The following is a 23,577-nucleotide window of genomic DNA, read 5'->3' on the forward strand; positions in this document are numbered from 1 at the left end:
TCTTCCTTTTTAATCACCTAAAAATATTAATGTCCTAACAGATAGATAAGACTGAGACATTGTTTTTTATACAAAATAGCCCTGGAAATGAGGCATGGACCAAAATGTGACATATCTGATACAAAAGGAGGAACTAATGATAAATCAAAATGCCCATATTAAAAAAAAAGTTTCCATACAGGGGCGCCTGGGTGGCTCAGTGGGTTAAAGCCTCTGCCTTCGGCTCAGGTCATGATCCCAGGGTCCTGGGATCGAGCCCCACATCAGGCTCTCTGCTCAGTAGGGAGCCTGCTTCCTCCTCTCTCTCTGCCTGCCTCTCCCCCTCCTTGTGATCTCTGCCTGTCAAATAAATAAATAAAATCTTAAAAAAAAAAGTTTCTATGCAATAAATATGCAGACTTTAGAAATGTCCAATTCCTAATTTTTCCCAAGTTAGGGAATTGCTTTCTTAAATATACTGTTGGCCAAAAGTGGCATTAATAACACATTAGAAAAAAATGTCTCATATACAAAAATACATCTAAAATTCAATTTTTGCAAGCAAGAAAAAAATATATATTTGGCTAACTATGGGTTAAACACTATTTTCAAAAAGTGATAAATAAAATATAAAAATAAGCACAGGAAAGAAATTTGGAACAAATTCTGTAAACGAGTATAATCTCTACAAATTTAACAAGTTTATTAGAGAATCTTGGTTTTTGAAGCATAACCTCGCCTCTAGTGATACTTACTTTTCTTCTAATAAAAGAACCTTCTGTATTGGTTCTATGCTACACCTCACCTATTACACAGTGACTCTCTCAAAGGATATCTTAGCCAGATTTTTCTTAACTCCACCATATTTTTATTAACAGTCACATTATGGAATTTGCAACTCAGACTCATTCTTTTTAGCATTTTAATTTTAAATTTAATTCAGAAATTTTCTCCTCCTGGCAACATATCCCTTACTACATTTATGGCTCTGTAGCCTTGAAATGGAAGTATTTCTCTTGAACATTATATCTTCTATTATAATCCACTGTCCAACTAAGAGAAAAGCCAGGCAAGGCTGCAAACCTCTCTGTTATTTGTGACTATCTCTTGTAGGGCAGTAAGGATTCTTACTAGAAGGAGATCTAAAGCTGCTCTGACCCATCTACCACAATTCCTCTTGTGTCAGTGTCTTAGTCAGTTTGGGCTGCCATAACAAATGTCAAAGCCTGGATGGCCCAAACAAAAAGCATTTATTTCTCACAGTTTGGGATGCTGGGAAGTTGAAGATCAAGGTGCCAGCAGATTCAGTGTCCAGTAAGATCCCTCTTTCTTAATTGCAGAAAGCTGCCTTCTTGTATCCCTTTATGGCTGAGAGAGAGAGAGATCATCTCTCATGTCTCTTCTTATATAAAGACACTAATCCCATTCATGAGGGCTCTCCTTTAGTGACTTAATCACCTCTCAAAGGTCCCACCTCTAAATAGCATCATATTGGGGATTAGGGCCTCAATAAATGGATTTTGTGGGACACAAACATTCAGTCCATATCAGCTGACATCTCTCATTTAATAGGCTTTCATAGATAGAAACAATTATGCAAAATGACTTAATGCCACCTACACTTTTTCTGTACATGTAAGCAGGAAATCCACACATCCCTGCCATGCCAAATACTGGAAATGTTGGCAGCTTCACTGTTGCTATTCCTTCTCTCAGCCTCACCTTTTCTCTATATTTTCCACTGATAATGTGTAGTGCAAGTACAGAGAAGCAAATTTGCTCCTTAAGTAGGTGTTCAATCAGGAGAACAGGAAAAATGAATAAAACTTCTCACTGCATTTCTACTTTTGTCCTTACATTGACTGGATAGGGCAAGAAGGGCAAGGCCATGAGGAAATACAGAGGGATATGAAAGTAAGGCAAGTTCTGAGATCACTCTTCAAGCCAATACATAATGATTTTTTAATAAAAAACAGGCAATAATCTAAATGTCCAATTAAAAGACTACATTAAGAAGTTAGAGAAACACTCATATGAAGATATATTATATAAAACATTAAAACCATGAAAAATTACTAATTCCAATAATATGTTATGTAAAGAAAATGATCCAAAATTGCATTAAACTCACCATGACCTGGAGGAAATTTTTTCCATTTAATGAGTGCAACTAGCTCACGTATGGATAAAGTGGGCCACTCTTCATAATATGGACATTTACGAATTAATTTCACCTTTTCTTTATTTTCGAGTTTTATTTTTTCCTGAAAAAGGTTATTAAAAAATAAGGGAAAATGTACAGTAGATAGATAAATGGCAGTAACAGAAAAATAAAAGTTATATGAGTGCAAATTGTATAAATTACATTTGAATTTTGTAGGAGCATCATTCTATGATCACATAACCATATTGAAATTTTAATCTTCAGATTTGCTACTAAAATTGTATTTTTCCCCCTTTCATAATATTTTTAGACTTCCATAAGTGTTTTTAGCATTTTTAAGAAATCCTGTCATAGTCAAGACTAAACTCAAAAGTTGTACTTGATAATATTGAATCCTTGACTCATATTTTGAAAATAAAACATACAAAATGATTTTTTTTAAGCTAGCCACTCTGAAACCAGGGATTTGGAAGGAAGCTGAATTCTGAGAAAGTCATCTGTACCACTGACACTGAGACAACTGTATCAAAAGAAACCCTAACTATTAGAGACCTAAATCTAAAAGGTGGATGTCTCTTCATCTCTCCAACCTGAGCACACAACCGTAGCTGATACCAGTGCTCTGTTGCCCCTGTACCAGACTTAGATCCTATCAGAAAAGCTGGCAGAGTAGGACAATGGGGGCCTTTCAATGCAGTCATTTATAAAAAAACTTTCTGTCACCAAGAAAGGAGAAATCAAAAAAAGGGAAAATTTTGGAGTTGATTAAAGGAGACTAAATTGGTAAACTTGAAGTAAATAAGTTATCTTAATGTAGCAGAATTGGGAGGCCAGAATTTAGTTGTGATCACCTATTCATCCAACTCTGGGTGTTTAATATCTATTAGAACAATGAAATAGCATGTCAGCCACTCCCAAGTATTTCTTTTTCCTCAGGTGGACTGTACAGATTTAGAGATCTCTCTGTATGTTTGTCTGGTATCCCTAACACGTGACAAGCTGTTGACACCCAAAACATATGTTTGTTGATAAATACCTGAATAAATGAATGTATAAATGAATGGATTTGAAATTCATGAAAAACCCAAAGTGCTAAAAATATACATAAAATATACCCATCGATACCTTTCTTTCCACTTCAACTACCCATCATCATCATAAGCTTAAATAATGTTCATCAAATAAGCCATATTTTTGTCTCCAAGTTAAGTATATTAAAACATTAAAAAGATATGGACATCTTCTGTCTAAAGGCAAAACTTAGCTTGAGTTTACACACATATTGTGTGTGTGTGTGTGTATTAGATATGGTCATACCGATTTAAACCTTGCATAATTCTTTGCAGAGATTTTAAGAATTTCACAATCTTCTTCTGTGATCACTGAGTACTCCTTTGTTTGTGATTCAGTCTGAGCTTCAACTTCTAGGGTTCCAAAGGTACTCCATTGTCGAAGCTGTAAAAAATACAGAAGTAGCTTAAGCTTCATTATCACTCATCAACATAAAAATACTAGTGATGATGAAAGAAACAATCTAGAAGAGTCTGCAAAAGAGATGATGGCAGATCAAACTCCACGTCTGTGAAAGAAGGGGATCTAAACAGTTTTGCATGGATGTCATACTTCTACCCAATGTTACCTTCCCAAGGCAAGAAAAAAGTTTCCATTTTTTCACTAGAATGAAAGAAATAACTTATAAGAATAGATCTTCTGGGGGCGCCTGGGTGGCTCAGTGGGTTAAACCTCTGCCTTCGGCTCAGGTCACAGTCTCAGGGTCCTGGGATCAAGCCCCACGTTGGGCTGTCTGCTCAGCAGGGGGCCTGCTTCCCCCGCTCTCTCTGCCTGCTTCTCTGCCTACTAGTGATCTCTCTCTGTGTCAGATAAATAAATAAAATCTTAAAAAAAAAAAAAAGAATAGATCTTCTGTTTTATCTCCTGATTCATTTTAAGTACCTAGAATAATGCTTGGAACATAGTAAACATTCAATAAATATTTGTTGAAAGAGTGAAGAAAAAAGTACACTTATATACTTGGTCTTCTGTTTATTTTATTATCCTATGTTAGTAGTAATAATGAAATGAATATATTGTTATGCAGTATATAAATTATAAGTATATATATTTATACACACTCATATTCACACATAGTGTCTTCTAATTTAATATGTAAAGGATAAATATTTAGCATCCTCAAAATTTTGCACTAGGATATGTATTGTAAATTATTACTATATAATGAGAATATATATAGCTACATAGAAGACCTGTATTCATGTTTGCCTGGGGAAAAATATATAGCATAGATAATCTATATCTATGAAATTGAGAAGCTTCTTAGGAAAAACATTAGGTCTATATGCCTAAGATAATATGAGAGGACATTCACTCTTCCATTTCAAATCCATAGAAAGGCTGAATTGTTTTCTTTTGAGTTGAATGGATAGCTGAGCTTGAATCTGCAAGTTCAGAATTAAAGAGGAATTTTAAACAGACACTGATGAAGCTGAAGTGGTTCACAATGATATCAAACTAGGATAAAGGCCTAAAGGGTGGAGCTCTGGGATTTGTCATACATGTAGGAATAGGAAATGAGACCCAGGACCATGCAAAGCAAGGAACTGGAATTGAGCCCTCTTACCTAAAGCCTAAGACCTTGTGTAACTGTCCCCAAGAACAAAGTACTGCTTAAAATATAACCTATGAGAAAATACACTAGTTATGAAACATGCTTAGATATAGCCTTAAGAAAAACATGTACCGGCAATAGGCCTCTGGGGGAGAAGATGATATACGTCCTTGAAGCCGAGCAGCTGGGGATGCCTGGCTTACTCAGGGCCGGCCCAATGCCACCTGCTTCATTTTTCCGTTATCTCCCCTTCCCTGAAGAGCACCAGTAGTTAGTCAGACAATCCTTTTGTTTGGGCTTGCTTACTGTAGGTCATGTACTACATGACAAGACATACTTTGTCTTTCTTCTTACGTATCTACAAGACTCATGGTCAATGTGTTATCTCCAGTTTCTTTGTTGATTGTTACCCACTTTCTAATAAACATGAGACCAAGGAGTTGTTTGGGGCGACAGTCTTTTCTACTGACCCCTGCTCCCCTTCCCTTGCAGCTGCAGCTGACTTGTTTGTGCTTCATTCTTCTCCCGTGCGCCATCAGGAGGCAGCACCTTGGAAAATCACCTCTTTGTGAAATGGAGGCAACAAAGTCTAGTTTGTTGCCTCCACTAGTCTAGCTAGGGAACTGGGTAGAGTTGTCACAAAATCAGGATCCTAGGTCTATAACTTTTGTAGGTGAAGAGTATACATTTATACATCATACAGGACTCAAAGCTTAAAAATTACTCTACAATCTGGTATACATTCTAGTACCTAGGATCCGGGAAAGTGCAAATTTAAAACCCTATGGATGAATTGAGGGTAAAAGGAACTCACATAAGAAGCAATCCCTACTAATAACAAAATCACAGTAAAAACTTACAAGCTTCACAAGTGACAAAACTCCTATGAGGATAACTCAACAAAGAACTTGAAAAAAAAAAAAAGAACCATCTAAAAGAATCTATATACAATTAACTTATTAGATCTTACTGCATTTGCATTTTATAAAAGAACAAAATTAAACTTTTATAAGTAAAAAGTTATAAGAAGTTATTAAAAAACTCAATGAACACATTAATTAAAACGTAAGAAATAATTCACAAAATGGGTAAAACATGAGAAAAGCATTCAGAGTAAAACATAAAATATAGAAGAAATTTGAAATAAGAATTTAAGAGATATGTAAGACAGATGGAGAGCATTCAGTATACATGTACTAGGATTTCTAGAAGGAACTAAAAATAATGGGAGATGAGTAATTATCAGGTCAGTGACAACAGCACCAAATTTTCCAGAAGAGGGAAAATATGAGTCTTAGAAATGAAGGAATATACAAAACTTAGATTATATATTTGTATTTTGTATTCCTGCTCAGGTTTTGTTTGGTGTACTCTATTTATCTTTCTCCTCCAGGTACCCCTTCATCATCTTGTTAGTGATCAGTATATTCAAGTAGATATTTTCTATATATAGTTTTCCAGATTTTCTAATTGTTTTCAGAATAAGACTTAGTTTGTGTTACCTAATAAACCATTATGAAAACATAAGTCCTTTATGACTTTAATATTCTTAAGGCTTTCTTTCTTGATGTGTCAATGATATCATCAAACTCCCTAATATTATTAGGAAAGTATTACATTTCCAATATCTTTTACATATGGTCTATATGTAAACATTGTTGTATAACTGAATTACTATATTATTGAATTATTTAAATTATTAATATTTATATTTCCATTCTGTCCTATAACTATCTCATCTTCAAAGTGCTCAGAAAAAATAAGTTTCAAGCTAGAATTCTATATTTACTTAAAGTAGGAATATGGAATGAAGAAAAGCATCAAGCTAATTTTTGACATCATGTGAAACAAATTTAAAAAGGAGAATTTTAGTTAGAACAATACTGAATCCAAAGAGGAGTACAAAACAGTTGATAAAAAAATCGGTGAATGTAAATAAAATTTATCAGCATATAATATTTTTAAAATAACTAATTTTTTAGCTATTTTTAACCTATCTTTAAAATAACATACTAATATGTGGTACTTTAAAATAACATAGATTTAAAATAGTTTTACAACAGTAACTCCAAAGAGAAGAGCAAGAAGACAAAAAAAAAAAATGTATTGAGAGTAAATCTTTATACTTTGGAACTAGGAAAGAAAAAAGATTATATAGCTTTTCTTAGTTAAAATTGAAAATTTAATAATATAGAAATTAGACCTTTATGGATGGAAAAAGAAAATAAACATAATGACACAAAAATAAAGTGATGAAATTTACTATGTCCCTAAAATATCTAACACCTATAAGTTGACTTAATTACGAGCAACAAAAACAAATAATTAGAGAAAATGCCAAATTATTTTAAAAAAAGAATTTAAAGAAGAGAACTAAATAAACCACACACAAAAGAAATATTCTCAACCTTACTAGTAGACAGAGAAATATTTATTCATCTATCAGATTGAAAATATTAAAGTACTCTAACCCATGAGATCAGGGCAATACTTTTGTGCATAGCTTGAAAATATAAAAACCTTTTAAAATGGGAAATAATCTAGCAGTATTTACTAAAATAAATAAAGAATATATAAAATGTTTTATCCATCCATAAAATGGGTAAAACATTTTATCCATAAAAATGTTTTACCCATCTCCTAGAATCTATCTACCTTATAGAAATAAATGCATTCTTAAGGATATTTATAAGAAGTTTAATGCAGCACATTTTAATAACCCCCAACTGGAATCTTTAATGGCCACCAGTTAGAGTGTGTATGCATGTATGTATTCAACTAAATCTAAATTTTTACATACTGTATAAAATTAGTGACATCTATGTATCTTATCCTGTAAGAATTCTTATAATGAAAAAAACAAATAGCAGGTAAAAATATATGTTGAAAAATTTTATAAACTGAACAGTCACAAAAACAGTAATCTGTAAACATTTATATAATTGTTCATATGCTTATGTGAACTCAGAGGAAGTTGTGCAAGTGTGAGCACCAACCTATTCAGGGGAGAGGTGGAGCTAAAATGACAAAAGACTTACTACCTTTTCCTTAAAACTTATATTTTTCTTTCAGTTACAACACTGAGTATGTATTAATTTTAAGTTTTGGACATTTTAAAATACATTTAAAATGCAGATTCAAAACAACAAGCTGTGTAATTTTCCATACCTGTTAACCCTCTTGATATCTTTATACTGATATAGGAAATATATTAAATGATACATATTAGATGTGTATAGTTACTTTTGAATGATTAAAGTGCAGGTAACTATCATTGTCTACTTTGTAACTCTGTATTTTCTGAAATTTTCAATAAATAGAAATTTTGAAATCTGGCAACATTACAAAGCTATTTAAATTATATTCAAGAAAATCTTACTCAATTTGGGAGGAAACATTCATTAAAGCTAGGTAGATAATCTTATTTTGCTGGAGATGGTTGTTGGAAGTGCACAAAAGGAGCCATATCTCTCACTTCTAAATTCTCATGTTATTTTAATGAAAAATAAATTGATAATTCCCTCTATTGGAAAATGACATATTCCTTTTTTTTTTTTTTAAGATTTTATTTATTTATTTGACAGAGCAAGAGCATGAATGGTGGTGGGGCGAAGGGAGCAAGGGGAGAGAGAGAGAAGCAAGCTCCCCACCGAGGAGGGAGCCAGATGAGGGATTTGATCCAGGACCCCGGAATCATGACCTGAGCCAAAGGCAAACATTTAACAAACTGAGCCACCCAGGCACCCTGGAAATGACGTATTCCCATGATTAAAAATGGTTATACTTCTCTAATAATAAATGAGCCAAACATTTGCTTCTGAATGGTAAGAGTTGGTAAAACCTTAAAATTTCCTTTGAGTGGGGGCACCTGGGTGGCTCAGTGGTTAAAGCCTCTGCCTTCCGCTCGGGTCGTGATCCCAGTGTCCTGGGATCGAGCCTCACATCCAGCTCTCTGCTCAGAAGGGAGCCTACCTCCTCCTCCTATCTCTCTCTGCCTGCCTCTCTGCCTACTTGTGATCTGTCTGTCAAATAAATAAAAATCTTTGGGAAAAAAAAAAAAGATTTCCTTTGAGTGAAAACATTGAGATTTGTTTCAAAGAGCATTTTACTGTTTCTGAAAAACAATAGATTTTACAGGTATAATTTTTGATCTTCCTGTCTTATTTTTCCAGTGCTTCTAGCTTTCAAGCATTTACACATTAAACAAGATCAATAACTAAAATTAGAATTGCTATTTTTAAACCAAGGAAGGGTACTATTTTTAATCCTGTGGATCATTTTTCCCCCTGCTAAGGGGCTAAAGAGGCAGACAGAAAATACAAAGCCTCTCTAGATCAGGGATTCATAACCCTAGACAAGGATGGACTTCTAGAATATTCTTGAACTCCTAATGTCTCATGCCAGATAGTGGTTATTTGTAAATCTCTCTTTTTTCCTTGAAAGGTTGTCTATAGCTTTCATTAGATTCTTAAAGTTGTCTATGTCTCAGAAAAAAAAAAAAAAAAACAATCCCCTATGATTTAAATGACCTATTTAGAAAGTACATTTCATAGCCATTTAATGTTGTACAATAAGAAATTGATATGGAAATGCTGCATTTTATAATCTCTCATATACTTATGGAGGATTTGGGCCATATTAGGGGTATATTATGATATCTAACAGGTAGAAACAGGAACCAACCTAAATGTGAGGACAGCCTGATTGGGATCAGTCAACCCACTGGCTAAGAGACTGGCCTTCCTGCTTAAATTCTCTGGGTACATTCATTCTAAATCCATATGCTGAGCCAAAGAGGAAGACATTTCCAGTCTGTAGGAAAAGAATTGATATTTGAAGATTATATGAATAACTATGCAGTCTCTAAGTAAAACCTACAACTCAAGTCAATTTGTAGATTTGGTAAATAAAGTCCTCTTTAAAGTCAACTAAATAAAGCTTCCTATTATGTCCCTCATGCATTTTGGCAAGAAAGGTCTAGATATGATATCAGACCAGAAAAGTAGAAGAAGAAATTTTTTTTTCTTCGAAAAAGAGTAGTTTCTTCAAGCATTCTCAAGGCACTCCTACCTCCTACCTTTCATTCACATGAAACACTTGTCTTAATTACTTTACAACTGAGTGTTGACTTGAAATTCTACCTAGCTTAAAACCCAGTTTAATCCCTATTACTTTTCTAAGGTTCCCTGGGTAATCCAGTTACCCCTCTGATTTCTAATAAACTATGTACTCTATTGTTTGCTCTATAATATGCAATGCTCTCATAAGTATGGGCACTCTATCAAAAATATTATATTACTATCTTAAAACTTTGAGGATAAAGAAATGTGTTTCTTTCTCTCTAATATAGGAAGATTTTCAGCACCAAAGGAGCCTGGGTTGAATAATCATCATTTGGTGACATGTTAAGACCAGTACAATTATAATCAAATATCCTTAAGTTTTAAAAGTTCAGTTGTAAAACATTAATTGATCTTTTAGATAAATGTTAAACTTGGTATGTGGAGTTTATCTGATGTTTGGTTAATTCTACTGTGGTTATAGGACATAATCATTTGAAATTTGTTGAGACTCAGTTTATGCCGTAATATCAAATCAATTTTAAAAATGTTCCATGGGCACTTAAAAGGAATATACATTTTGCAATTGTTGTTTGCAATGTTGAATACAGGTCTATTAGATCAAGTTTGTTAACTGTGTTGTTCAGAGTTTCCATATAACCACTGACACTTTTTTTTGTGGGGGGTCTGGTCCCTTATCAGTTACTCAGTGATACTTATTAAAATTACCCTTTATAGTCATGGACTTGTTTACTTATTTTCTTTCCTAACTTCCTCTCTTCATTTCTTTATCTTTCTTTTCTTTCCTTTCTTTTCCTCTCCTCTCCTCTACTTTTTTTCTTCTTTCTTTTCTTTTCTTTCTTCCTTCCTTCCTTCCTTTCTTTCTTTCACTTTCTTTCTTTCCCTCCTTCCCTCCCTCTCTTTCTCTCTCTCTCTCTCTTTTTTTTCCATCAATGTTTATATATTTTGAGGTAACAATTCTTAGTGTAAATAAATTTCACACTAATTATGAAATATCTCTTTTTACCTTTAATAATATTCTTGCAGTAAAGTCTACTTTGCCTGCTATTAGTAGAGCTTCACCAGCTTTCTTTGGGTTAGTGTATTCTGGTTTACCATTTTTCCATTATTTTATTTTGCAACTTCCAGTATATTTTTAATAAGATTTGTCAGCATACAGGAGTTTTTTCTATCTATTCTGAAAATCTTTGTTTATTAATTAAAATACTTAGTCTTCTATATTTAATGTAATTACAGACATATTTGGTTTAAATTTGCCTTCCTAATATTTGCTATGTGTCTTTTTTTTATTTTTCATGTGTCATTTAATTCTTTTTATTCAGTGCTGAACACGGAGTATGAAAAACTGTTATTGCTGTAGATATCATTTTCCTTTGAGATGCTTTTCCTACTGACAGTTAAGTAGTGAGTTGTAGAAGCAGATTAACATGATCCAATCGTTGGGTATTGAGGTATTTGAGGCTGGTTTTAGTTCTGGGTTTCTACTGATAGACTAACATGTATCAGAACTTCTTACCTTACTAGACATAGAACTTCTTTTTTTTTAAATTTTATTTATTTATTTGACAGAGAGAGAGATCACAAGTAGGCAGAGAGGCAAGCAGAAAAAGAAGGGGAAGCAGACTCCCCATTGAGCAGAGAGCCTGATTTGGGGCTCGATCGCAGGACCCCAAGATCATGATCCAAGCTGAAGGCAGAGGCTTAACCCACTGAGCCACCCAGGTGCCCCTAGACATAGAACTCTTAATTGCTACCTGTCAAGCACTATGAGACTGATGACAATTCTTCTTATTAGATTTTTAGCTGCATATTTTTACTTGTGTTCTGTGATGCTTAATTTTATGTGTCAACTTAATTGGGTCATGGAATATCCGGATAAATTGGTCAAATATTATTCTGGGAGTTTCTGGGCAAGTTGAACTTTTAAATTTGTACACAGAATAAAGTAGATTGCTTTCTATTCTGTAGCAGGCCTCATCCAATCAGCTGAATGCCTGATTAGAACAAGAGACTGATCTGCAACCAAGTAAGAGAGAATTTAGGAAATTCTATCTCCAGTGGCCTTCAAGCTGATCTCACTAAATATCAGTGATTCCTGGTTTTACAGCACCTTCATGACTTCAGACTCAAAATGGATATTGGTTTGGCAGATTTTGGATTTGCCAGTCTCCATAATTGTCTCAGCCAATTTCTTACTATCTATCTACTTATCTATAATCTATTTATCCTTCTGTCCATCCATCCATCCTACTGGCTCTGATACCCTTAGTTCTATAAAGCTTAGGAATTAGCAAATACCTGAAAGAAAAGAAAGGCATATCAAGCTACCTTTCCTCTGCTTTTCTTTTTCCAGTATCTTGGCTCCTCAAGTCCTGATTGTCTAGGTAGATTGAACTCCAAATTTTGTCACTCTTGCACTGCAAGACTCCTGAAAGTCCCGAACTACTGTTTTCTTCTTATGCATCCCTATAATGCTTAAAAATTGGCAGATGCCTCAAAGGAAAGCAACAGGAAATGTCTGGCTCAAAATGTTGTATTTCCTTTCTTTCTTGAATCATGGCCCTTCAAATCCCCTGGTTCCCTTGCTTGCTCTCAAATACCTTCAGACAGTTGTTTGGTTGGTTGCTGTTATCCAACCTTTTTAGTGTTCTCAGCAGGGATATTGGGTTGATGCAAGTTACTCATTATGGTCAAAAGCATGAGCTTTGGCAAACTAAAGTGACTGTTTCTTTAAAACAAGATTACTTCTCTTTGTATTGTTTAGATTTTGTTAGCTTGCTCTTATCATCCCTATATAAAATGAGTGACAAAAATCACTCAGAATAATCAATGGGACAATAATATCTAAACCCTTTTCATAGAAGATAAAGGAAGGATAGAGACTCTGGCAAGATTGTCCAGGAATTTTTATATAAATTAGTATCTGTAATTAGAAAAATATTCTGAAGACCCTTATCCTGGTTTTGACTTTCTTCTCCTAAAAAACAATGGAGAGAAATTAGATGGCAGCTTCTTAACACAAGGAAGGAACTAGTAGGCATACAAAGGGGGAAAATGCTTCATATTTCAAAATACTTCATATTTCATCATTTTCTCTTTCTCTGTAGATGGATAGATCATATACATGATTAATTAATCAATGAATATTAATGTATTGATAGCAGAATTTCTAATGTCTGAATTATTCATACACATCAGATACTCATAAGAATAATGTAAGTACAAAGCACTCTTTGCTACTTGGCAGGTTATGTATGTTGTATGTACCTGTGTGTCCTGTTGAGTTTTCTCTGTCAACTGAATTTTTTAAAGTCTTTTAAAAATCATAAATTTTCTAGTTCATATAAAAGATATATCTACAAGTGCAGGAAAGGAGTGGATCAACAATGAAAAATAGTATCTGATGAACACATTGGAAACATGTTCCTCTATAAGTGTCACAGTACCTACAATATTAAAACTCGTAACGGCCCAGACTACATCCTATTAGCACATGAGCACAGCTTAGCCGATAACCATGAACCGAACATCAGATACATCCCAAATATTTCTTTGTGCATTAATTTTTTTTATGTTTGGGAGGGAACAACTCATACAATATCTTCAGCACTGGACTGCTGATTTTTCTTGCCAAAGAGATAGTTTTTTTTTCTATGTCCTCAGAGGTCCTAAATGGCTACACTTAATTCTGAAGGAGTCACCAGCATGATTCAGCACTTTCATTTATCTAATTTGAAAATACTGAATGTATAATTTAATCAGAAGTATAGTTCAAAAATTAAACCAATTAATTAAAAGATAACATTTGGACAAATAAAATATATTTCATAATTTTCTAAACATCGTTGGTGCTCAATAAGTATTACTGACTAGTTATAGATGAGAAAAAACATTTTTATAGCATTATTATTTGAGATATTTTTATTTTCTTATTACAAGGGAGGAATTAATCATTCTGATATGTAGGAATATACCATTCAACCACTAGAAATAATCATTCTAGCATATCATTTAGTGATATTGCTCTTTCACTGCAATATTATACTGCAGAAAATATAAGAGTGGCATAGTCACAATTATTTTAAAGTATCACTAAGAACTAAAAATACTTCTATATTATGATATGAAATGCAATGTCAGTTAAAGTAAAAGCTAATATTACTTTAAATAATCATAAATTTTAAAAAATTAGCATGTAAATCTTAGTAAAAAATTAATGGAGCATATGTTGAAATGCATACATTATAGGTATTCATACGTAAGTGCTCATCACATGTTCACTAGCTATAACACTTACGAAATCTAATGTTCCTTAATGGATCAATATCATTCATGTGTTACATGGTTTCTCATTTTTAAATTAATTGCTCTGATGTGATTTAAATTTTATATGAAAAATGATATATTTTGGTAGCTTTGTATAGCAGACTCTCTAATAAAGCAGAAACACTGCTTTCTGACTTTATATTCAAAATAGAATTTTATCCACATAATGGTAAATTCAATGGCTCATATATCCATTTATTCTGAGTTTAATATGATCTTATAAAGAAGATTCAGTTGAACAAGCTTAAATATAAAGTGAAATAACTGTGTCAGCCTAATCTCAATGTGAAAATGATTTAATATTTACATTTTTGCTTATAGCCAAAATAAGTACTTTGAACTGCACTTTGGGATTTTCCATATTCACCATTAAAGAACTATAATTTTCTTAACTATACTCTCTACTTTTATAATTATAGAGCCTACTTCTTAAACTTTTCAATGAATAATAAGCATATAAAAGTAACAATAAAATGAGCTTCTATGTGCCCACTACCTGACTAAAAAAATCAAATTTTCCTAATTAGGCAGAGGTTTCCATTATGTTAATTATTAGGATATTAATTTATAACTATATCTTGGTAAAATTGTATGTAACTACAATATAGTATAGTTTTACCTTTTTCTTCACCTATTACCTATAGTTTTACCTATTTCTACAAGAGTATATTTTACCTTTTTCTTGCCTATTTCTATAACCTATAGTTTTACCTATTATTATAGTATAGTTTTACCTATAGTCTAGTTTTACCTATTTCTTCTTTACCTCTTAAGTAACATTAGAATAAATATTATTATATTTTTGCTGAATATTAAGTTTTTGAAATACAACCATGTTGAAGTAGTTCATTCACTTTTCATTGTTGCATGACTACGCTCAGATTATTTATTAATTATTTTGCTGATGAACATTTGTGTCATCAGTATTTGGCTATAAAATGATAATATAAACATTATTATACGTGTGTTCTTATACAATATGTAACTATTTTTCTAAGATACATGCCTAAGGATGCAGTTTCTGTGCTATAGGATGTGTTTTCACTTTAACATCTAATATCCAAACTGTTTTCTGAAATGCATGTTCTAACGTATACTCTTACATACATCATAAATGCATGCAATGTCTTTCTGCACAGCTTCTCCAAAATTATGCATTTTCTGATTTTTAATTTTTTCCAATTTGGTAGTAAGTAATGTTATTGATTATACATTTTTGTTATTTATTTGCATTTATTTTAAAGTGCAAAAATATTTACTATATATTTACTGGATTCCTAAAGTGGTAGAACTTCATTGAATTTGTCAAGTCCTTAATTCATAATTTCTCTTCTGCATAAGATTGATGTATATGTTTTGTATTTTTCTTTATGATTTTCCTTTGGATTTGTAGATGATTATATAGTCCAAATGTTGGTTCTTTCCCATTTATGTGTGTTGAAAAAAATCTTCATTGAAAGTGTGCCTTTTCTTTACTTAGGGTATCATGGGATGAATAAAACCTAATTGGTATTTTTTTTATGCTTCAAGTTTTTATTTAGATTCTGGTTAGTTAACATATAGTGTCGTATTAGTTTGGGGAGTAAAATTTAGTGATTCTTCACTTACATATAACTATCCAGTGGTCATCAGAAGTGCCCTCTTTAATACCCATTACCCATTTAGCCCATTTTCCCACCCACCTCCCTTCCAGCAACCCTGCTTGCTCTTCATAGTTAAGAGTCTCTTATGGTTTGCCTCCATCTCTTTCTTTCCCCTAAGTTCATCTGTTTCATTTCTTAAATACCATGTATGAAATATATGGTATTTGTCTCTCTGACTGACTTATTTTAGCATAATATGCTCTAGCTCTATCTGCATTATTGCAAAGGGCAAGCTTTCATTCTTTTTGATGGCTGAGTAATATTCTTATATATACCACACCTTCTTTTTCCATTCATCAGTCAATGGACATTTGGGTTCTTTCCATATTTTGTCTGTGGTTGATAATGCTGCTATAAACATTGAGAGCATGTGTACCTTCAAATCAATATTTCTGTATTATTCTCCAGAGTGGCTGCACCAGTTTTCATTCCCACCAACAATATAAAAGTGTTTCCTTTTCTCCACAACCTTGCCCACATGTATTGTTTGGTGCTGTTAATTTTAGCCATTCTGAGAGGTATGATGTGTTATCTCATTGTAGCTTTGATTTGTATTTCCCTAATAAGGATATTGAGCTTCTTTTCATGTGTCTGTTAGCGATCTAGATACCTTCTTTGGAAAAATGTCTATTCATGTCTTCAGCCCATTTCTTAACTGATGACTTAAGAATTTGGGGGGGTATCAAGTTTGTTAAGTTCTTTATAGACTTTGGAGACTAATCTTTTATCAGATATGTCATTTGCAATTATCTTCTTCCATTCTGTAGGTTGCCTTTTAGTTTTGTTGATTGTTTCCTTTAACATGTAGAAACTTTTTATCTTGATGAAGTCCCAACAGTTTATTTTTGCTTTTGTTTCCTCTGTCTCTGGAGACGTGTCTACTAAGAGGTAGCTATAGCCGATGTCAGAAAGTTTCCTATGTTCTGCTCTAGGATTCTGATTGTTTCCTATCTCACATTTAGGTCTTTCATCCATTTTGAATTTATTTTTGTGCATGATTTAATAAAGTGGTCCAGTTAAAACTTTGATTTTAAATTTGTTTGGGGGCAGGGGTAGAGGAAGAAAAGATAAGATCTTAAGCAGTCTCCATGCCCAGTGTGGAGCCTGATGCATGTTCGATCTTACAACACTGACTGAGATCATAACCTAAACCAAAATCAAAAGCAGGACACTTAACTGACTGAGCCACCTAGGTGTCCCAAAACTTTCTTGATTTTCAACGAATATCCTTAAAGTATACTTCTGTAAGTATCTCATTTCAAAAGCTTTTGTTATCATGACATCATGAGGAAATTCTGCTACATACTCTTTCAGAATATTTTTTAGCTAATTCCCTTTATAATTAAGCTTGTGATCCTAAATTGATCTTTATGTATGATGTGAAGTAAACAGTAGGTTTATTTATTCTATTTGCATAGGTAATCAATTTCCTTAGCTCATATTATTGAATCATCCCACAACTTTCCCCACTGTTTTTCATGATACTTGTTTATATCAAGAGTGTTTACATATGTGGATCTTATTTTTGGACTCTGATTGCTCATATGTTCATCTAAGCTACTATTAATTATTATAAAAGCACTATATCAATTAGATAGCCTAGTTTTAAGTCTTGATATCTGGTAGAAAAAGAATCCTTTCCCCAAGTGTCATCTTCAGAGTACCTAGCTATTTTTAGCTTTTGGCTGTTTAGTATAATTTTTAGGACCAATTGGCAAGTTCTACAAGAAAACTACTTGGATTTTTTTCACTGAAATTGCATGAAACCTAAAGATCTTTTTGGGAGACTTGTCATCTTAAAATATTAAATGTTCCTATCCCTAAATGTAGGGTAACTATATTTAAGTCTTCTCTTATATGTTTTAGGAATACAAATAATGTTCTCCAAAAAGTATCACAACAACAATTTTTATTATTTTTCTCATGTACTCAATATTTTACATATCTACTTAATAGAATCCTTTTATTAATGATATTTTCTAACTATACTTTTGTGAATTCTTTTATTGTAATATCAACAATGCATTTAGGGGTGCGTGGGTGGCTCAAATGGTTAAGCATCTGCCTTCGGTTCAAGTCATGATCCCAGGTTCTGGGGATCGAGTCCTGCATCGGTCTCCCTGCTCAGCAGGAAGGCTACTTCTCCCTCTCCCTCTGCTGTCTCTCTATCAAATAAATAAATAAAATCTTTTTAAAAATGCATTTATAACATAAATAATGATTTGTTACATTTTAGTCAGTTCTTTAGTTGTTTTCATTTAGAGGAAGGGGTTAGTAAACTTTTTCTGTAATGGACTAGAACGCATACATTTTCAGTTTTATGGGACCTATAGTCTCTGTTACTATGATTCAACTCTTCCATTTTGGAGTAGAAGTAGTCACAAACAGTATATAACAAATGGGTGTGGTTGTATACTTACAAAACTTTATCCACAAAAGAAAAAAAAGCTGTAGTCAGATTTTGCCCAAGGACTTGAGTTTGTCAACCCCACAGAGCTTCATTAATATTATTAAGTCTCATATACTTTATTATTATTTATGTTTTAACCTTAAAAATGTATAAAAAATCATTCTGTAAGATGAAGTAAAAATGACTAACATTTAACATACAATAATACATTTTACATGACATACTATATGGTATAAAAGAGTACTACTAAAATATGATATTCATATAATTTACATTTTAAAAATTATAGTTTCCAGATTTTTTAATTGATATATTTCCTCCTGTAGTAGCCCTTCTGTTCCTCAAATGTTTTACATTTAATTTTCTTTGGCCTTGGAAGTCATATTTTCAGGTTTATTATACGTTAAATATAAGTAAACTATGTCATCTAAACATCTATTGAACTCTCCTAGGAGTAAAGTATGAAGCTTGGGAAATTTGTTTGCTTTGGTAAAATATAACTAATCTGCTATAAAATCCTTTAAGTTTATCACTCTGTTCATCTTAGAAGAAATTAACAGATCCACTCTTGTTAGATGAAATATTACTGTATGTGAATATAAAGCAAATCCTTTTAGAAAACAATTACACAGACAATTTTTTCTGAAAATAATTGTGCATGTGTTTATCTGTGTGTATGTGTTCATTTATATGTTGCCTGAGTAAAGTCTTAGCCAACTTTTCAAGGAATTTTCATCATCCAGAATGTGTTACAGTGGAGGTTTACTAAAACTTTTACTAAACATTTTCTGATTTTCAATAATATAGTCTGTTAGCTGTATATTTTGTCCAGTTTCATTTATGCAGATGGATTTCTGAAGATGGGTAAAAGCAGCTTCTTAAACAATTGTTTGGGGAAAAATATAAGCCAGTTAATTAAGTCAGTTAAAAATAAGTAAGAATTGATTTCCAGTATTATTATACATACACACACACACACACACACACAGTTTCCATACAAATGACAAGCTTATAAAAGAGAATAATGGTCATCATAATTGACAAGGACACTAAGTAAATACAAAAATTATTTTAATTAAAGAAAAACAGAGTTGAGACCACCATATACCACTACGGTTGTGATCATACTTTTCAGGCAATATCATGTAATAAACATATATAAATGGAGTTCCACATAAATCAAGGAAGTTCAATCCTCATTCTCAAAGCAGGGCCTGGTGCTCTGAATTTTTTCTCCCACAAAAAGGCGTTGTTCATTTATTCACCAATTCACACCATCAAACTGAAACTTTCAGCTGCATTTTCAGCCATCTCCACCACATCATCACCTTCTTTAAGGCCAAGACAATTTCTTATTTATCTCAGTACCAAACACATAGTAGGTGTTAAAAAATGTCTGTTGTAACTAAACTGAACATTAGAAAAATGCCAAAATATAATCTTTTATCAGAATAGATAAAGACCTCTTGAAGTATTCAAAGGTTTTGGATGCTAAAAAGTGGCGAATTTCATGATTCTCTATCTCAACTGGCAGAACCAAGTGGAAGTTTATATTCCTGCCTTTGACCAGGGCATATGTTAATGGGATTCTCAAAAGCAGGGAAAGGAAATAAAATAATTAAATCTGTAATTGAAAAATAATGCTGTTAAAGGGAGGAACCTTGCCTGAGACTCAGTCAGAATGTTTTTGCTGTTCTAATTCCAGTTTTTAAACTTCTAATAATTAATAAAAATATAATGTTCAGCCATCTATACTGTGTTCAATAAAGAATTTATTAGGAACGAAGCACACTTCTTGAATTACTTTTTGTGTCAACAAAGCAAATAGAAGCACAAATTTCATTTCTGTGATACTCTAAGTGGTATCATCACACCTCTAGCTGTCACTAATCTGCAAGAAATATACCAGTCACCAAAAGAATAGTTTTCGTGGTCAAGCCAGTCCTATAGGGGAAAAAAAAAAAACAAAAAAACAAAAAAAAACAGTTTTTGATCTTCAGAGAATCACTATGCTCAGACACATCTCAAATAATTGGTGGTTTACTTTCAAATGCTTCCAAAGAAAGAAAGAGTATATAATAAGAAAGCTCTATTACAAAGAACTTGAGGTGAATTGAAACGTCAAAGAACATTGAATAAAACAGTGAGGTTGTTTGTTGCTTGAACAAGTGGGAAGAATCAAATAACTCTTAAGGAAAACCACCCATTAAGGAAGGCAAACTGATGGAGGAACTTTTCGCAACACAGAAAGGCAATTTCAAGGAATTTATTACTATGTATTTTCACCAGCTGTAAAGAATCTCAAAAGAGTACTTTAAAGATTTACAATGCTAGTGAAAAAAACATTTGCTATACAGAACCAAAAAAAAAAATCATTCTTATTGTTTAAGATCTTTTTTAAAAATTACTGATCTTTAGACGTGGAAAGAAAGACATTGGTCCTCAAACTGCTGACTCAGAGAGCAAGGAGGGCTGGATTTGTTGAAGAGGAAATAAACTATTGGAAATGTGGAACAACTGCAATGGTGAGACACCTATATCAATCTGAAGAGCAACCTGGGATAAAGTAAGTCTGGTCAACTGCATAAGTTTCCATTGCTGGCCAATGAAAGAGCCTCCCAGGATGCCTGGATGCAAAAGGTTTAATTATGCAGTTATTCAAGTAAGTACTTCTTTCACATAGACATGAGTATAATATTCTTAATTTGAAATTGTGGTTTTATAGTTATGATCATATTATAAGAAAACATTTTATTTTTTTGTTTTTTTTGTTTTGTTTTGTTTTGAAAACATATTTTATATGTACATTAATCTTACAGCATCTATTCTGTTTATTGTGTCTTATTCTGCTTAATAAAGACATAAAATATTTTCTGATACTAAGCACCATACTCAAGACTTTATAAATATTAGCTCACTGAATACCCATAACAACACTCTGATGTGAGTTTGTTACTATATTCATTTTTTAAGGATGAAAATTAGACTCAGAAGGCTAGGCAACTTTTCCAAGGTCACACAGCTGTTAAATGGCAGAATCAAAATTGGAACTCAAGCAGTCAGTCTGGCTTCAGAACCTGAGCTGGCTCAATCACTTCTCTGTGCTATCTGTGTATGCTCAAAGCCAGGTGCAGAATAGGTGAGGAAAGATAGCTAGTGAATATTGAAAAATGATAATTACAGATATTGATTTTCATATTAATTATCTTTTTAAAAATTGGCTGCACTTACATATTCTTCAAAAATTTAGGAATTTGAAATCTATGTGTTAAATGAGAAGAACAAATTATTCTAACTGGCTTTCCTTTCTCTTGAAAAACTGTAATCATTTTTTCCCTCTTTACAGCATAGCTCTACTTTCATGCACAGATGTACTTTAATCAGGTAAATAAAAATCAAAGAGTAAATAAAAATGAGAATTATTCAGTAAATTTTCCACATGCATGAGGTTTATTTCCGGTACCTTTAACATCTTATATCCTGTGATCTTTTCTTAATTTTCTATGCCTCAGTCCTTTCTTCCCACCACCTTCACTGGCCTCAAATTGTCCCTGACTCCTTGGGTCACAACTGTTGTGCCTCAATTACATTTTTGGAGATTATTTTTTAGAGTAATTTTAGGTTTACAATAAAAATGAGAGGAAGGTACAGAGATTTCCCATATATTCCCTGCCCCACACATATATACTTTCCTTCATCATCAACGTCACTCAACAGAATAGTACAATTTTTTAAGCAAAGATGAACCTAAATTGAGACATAATTATCACCCAAACTCCCTAAGTAACTGTTTGGTTCATTTTTTGGTGTAGTACATGCTAAAGATTTGGACATTAATATATAATGACATAGATCATAAAATCAAAGACTATTTTCACTGCCCTAAACATCCTCTGTGCTCTGCCTATTCATCTTTCCCTCTCCCACTATTACTCTTGGCAACCACTAATTTTTTTAAAGTGTTCATAGTTGTGTCTTTTCCAGAATGTCATATAGTTAGAATTACACACTATGTAGCCTTCTCAAAGTGGCTTCTTTCACTTAGTAATATGCATTTAATCTTCTTCCGTATCTGTTCATGACTTGACAGCTCATTTCTTTTTAGCACCAAATAATATTTCATTGTCTGGATATACCACAGTTTAATTATCCACTCACCTATTAAAAAACATCGTATTCCTTTCAAGTTTTTGGCAATTATGAGAAAAGCTACTATTAACATCTCTGTGCAGGGTTTTGTGTGGGCCTAAATTTTCATTTGGGCAAATACCACAAAGTATAACTGTTGAAGAGTATAATTAGTTTTGTAAGAAACCACAAAATGACCTTCCAAAGTGGCTACACCACTTTGCATTTCCATCAGCAATGAATGAAATGCTGTTGTTCTGCATCCTCACCAGCCTTTGGTGTTGTCAGTGTTACAGATTTTGGCTATTCCAATAGGTGTATAGTGGCATTTCATTGCTGCTTTAATTTGCATTTTCCTAATGAAATATGATGTGGAGTATCTTTTCATACGTTTATTTGCCACCAGCATATCTTCTTTGGTGAGGTCTCTGTTAAGGTTTTTGATCCATTTTGTTTTGGTCCAGGTTGGTTGTTTTCTTACTGTTGAGATTTAATTAGGAGTTCTTTAAATATTTTAGGTAACAGACCTTCATCAGATTCATTATTTGAAAATACTTCCTCCCAGTCTGTGGCTTGTCTTCCAATTCTCTTGATATTATCTTTTTGTAGACCAGAAGTTTGTAATTTTAGTAAAGTACAGCCTGTCAATTATTCCTTTCACAGATTGTATCTTTGGTGTTGTATCTAAAAAGTCATAACCATACCCAAGGTCATCTAGGTTTTCTGCTATGTTATCATCTAGGAGTTTTTATCATTTTGTGTTTTACAATTAGGTCTGTGATCTATTTTGAGTTATGCTTTGTGAAGGGTGTAAGGTCTGTGTCGAGACATTTTTTGCATGTGGATGTCTAGCTGTTCTAGCACTATTTGTTGAAAGACTGCATTTACTCCATTGTATTGCTTTGCTCCTTTGTCAAAGATCAGTTGGCAGCATTTATAAGGCTCTATTTCTGGCCTCTTTATTCTGTTCCATTTATCTATTTATCTATTTTTTCACTAGTAACACACTGTCTTAATTATTGTAGCTTTATAGGAAGTCTTGAAGTTGGGTAGTATCAATCCTCCAACTTTGTTCTCCTTCAATATTGGGTTGACAATTTTGCGGTCTTTTGTCTCTTCATATAAACCTCAGGGTCCATTTGTTGATATCTATAAAATAACTTTCTAGGAATTTGATTGGGATTGCATTGAATCTATAGATCAAGTTGGGAAGAACTGTC

General features: G+C 32.8%; 1 protein-coding gene across 1 annotated transcript in view; it reads right to left on the reverse strand.

Moving 5' to 3' along the window:
• Nucleotides 1–23,577, reverse strand: part of LOC111146500 (cyclic nucleotide binding domain containing 1) — a 461,604-nt gene that overhangs the window by 160,659 nt on the left and 277,368 nt on the right. Inside the window, exons 7-8 of the mRNA XM_022502041.1 lie at nt 3,461–3,598; nt 2,111–2,243 (exon numbers count right to left, since the gene is read on the reverse strand). Of these exons, the coding sequence (XP_022357749.1) occupies nt 2,111–2,243; nt 3,461–3,598 (271 nt within the window). The remainder of the gene's footprint in view (nt 1–2,110; nt 2,244–3,460; nt 3,599–23,577) is intronic.

This window comes from Enhydra lutris, unplaced genomic scaffold, assembly GCF_002288905.1.
Source record: "Enhydra lutris kenyoni isolate GAN:26980312 unplaced genomic scaffold, ASM228890v2 scaffoldscaffold14, whole genome shotgun sequence".
Taxonomy (NCBI): domain Eukaryota; kingdom Metazoa; phylum Chordata; class Mammalia; order Carnivora; family Mustelidae; genus Enhydra; species Enhydra lutris.